Source organism: Penaeus monodon, chromosome 28 (assembly GCF_015228065.2).
Source record: "Penaeus monodon isolate SGIC_2016 chromosome 28, NSTDA_Pmon_1, whole genome shotgun sequence".
NCBI classification, from domain to species: domain Eukaryota; kingdom Metazoa; phylum Arthropoda; class Malacostraca; order Decapoda; family Penaeidae; genus Penaeus; species Penaeus monodon.
This window is the reverse complement of record NC_051413.1, coordinates 34,828,056-34,829,281: the sequence shown is the minus strand read 5'-3', so window position 1 is coordinate 34,829,281 and position 1,226 is coordinate 34,828,056. Positions and strand designations below refer to the sequence as shown.

At 49.9% G+C, this 1,226-nt stretch overlaps 1 protein-coding gene across 1 annotated transcript in view; it reads left to right on the top strand.

The window, feature by feature from the left end:
• Positions 1 to 392: 392 nt before the first annotated feature.
• Positions 393 to 1,226, top strand: part of LOC119591546 (long-chain-fatty-acid--CoA ligase 4-like) — a gene marked incomplete at its 5' end in the record, with an annotated part of 40,482 nt that continues 39,648 nt past the window's right edge. Inside the window, 1 exon segment of the mRNA XM_037940297.1 lies at positions 393 to 434. Within this exon segment, the coding sequence (XP_037796225.1) occupies positions 393 to 434 (42 nt within the window).

Sequence of the window (1,226 nt, the reverse complement as noted above, 5' to 3'; positions counted from 1 at the left end):
GGGGTGTACGACGTTGTTGTTTAAGGCGAAAATCAAGGGTTATTTTGGTGTAGCGGACGTCATGCGTGGCGTCGGTACTAGTGGCTGGGGGCCGTGTGTTACCCCCTACCCCTGTATTACGTAGCCCCCACCCCCCTTGTTACTAATCCCCCTCCCCCCTTACATCGTTTGTTATCGCCCGGTATTTACCGCGTCGGTGTTTGTGTGTTCCCAAGGCGGGTGTACTTTGTGCGTGTTTTACAAAGTACGTTCGCCTTGAGTCCTTAGTATTGTGTGTGGCAGTGTGCGTGCGTTCGTGGGTGTTCAGCCTGTGATTACGTCATTGTGTGCTATCCGCCCGTGTTTTAAGATTCTGATATAAATACCTCAAACTCTCCTCTTGTTGCCCACAGATACCTGCTTCCCGACCTCAGCCGAGATCCGCCGCCGCCAAGGTGAGTGTGCACTCGCCTCACAAAGGCCGTTTGGGCGCGTTTTTATATTTGCGCTTTTGTTTTGCGGGCGAATGAGTTCCCGCGCGCAAGATGGGGAAGGTGGGCGGGTTTAGGGCGGGGGGGGGGGGTCGGGACGTTGTAAGAACCCAGAAAAAGAAGAAGAAAAAACAGCAATGTCACGACTCCTGCCCAGCAACGGTCAGCGCGCTTTTCCTCTGCCTCGTGATTTCGCCGTTGGGTCGCGACCTCTCGCGCCCCAGATCAGCTGATGAGCTGGTTGACCCTTGACCCAAGATAACTAAGATTACTTTTCACTTTCTTCCTTTCTTCATTCTTATGGGAGATTATTCAGTTGCACTTGCGTATTTTTCGGATTACTTTCTCTGTAAAATATCGCGAAGAATTAGGTCGTTGAATGCCAAGTTGTATACCTTCTGCATCGCAGCGGTGCGTAGAAAGCTCTCTCTCGGTTCTATCTCGGGATGAGCCTGATCTGCTCAGCTTATCTCTGTCACTGATAATTTGATAACGTCTTGTACAGTCTGTATCAACGGGTCGCGTAGAGGATTTGATGCCATTCGATTGATTTTCTTGTCTTTTCTTTTAAGAGTGCAGTGTATTTCTCTATTACAACATTTTTTCGCATTCTTCGTCTGATGGACCAAGCCTGTCGTTTTCACAATTGGCGACGGCCGCTCGAAACGAACCCGCGAGGGCATGGCATCCGTAATTGCAGCCTCGGTTTGGGCACAAGCTGAAAATAGCTGGTGTATTTTGTCTTGAGTTATGATG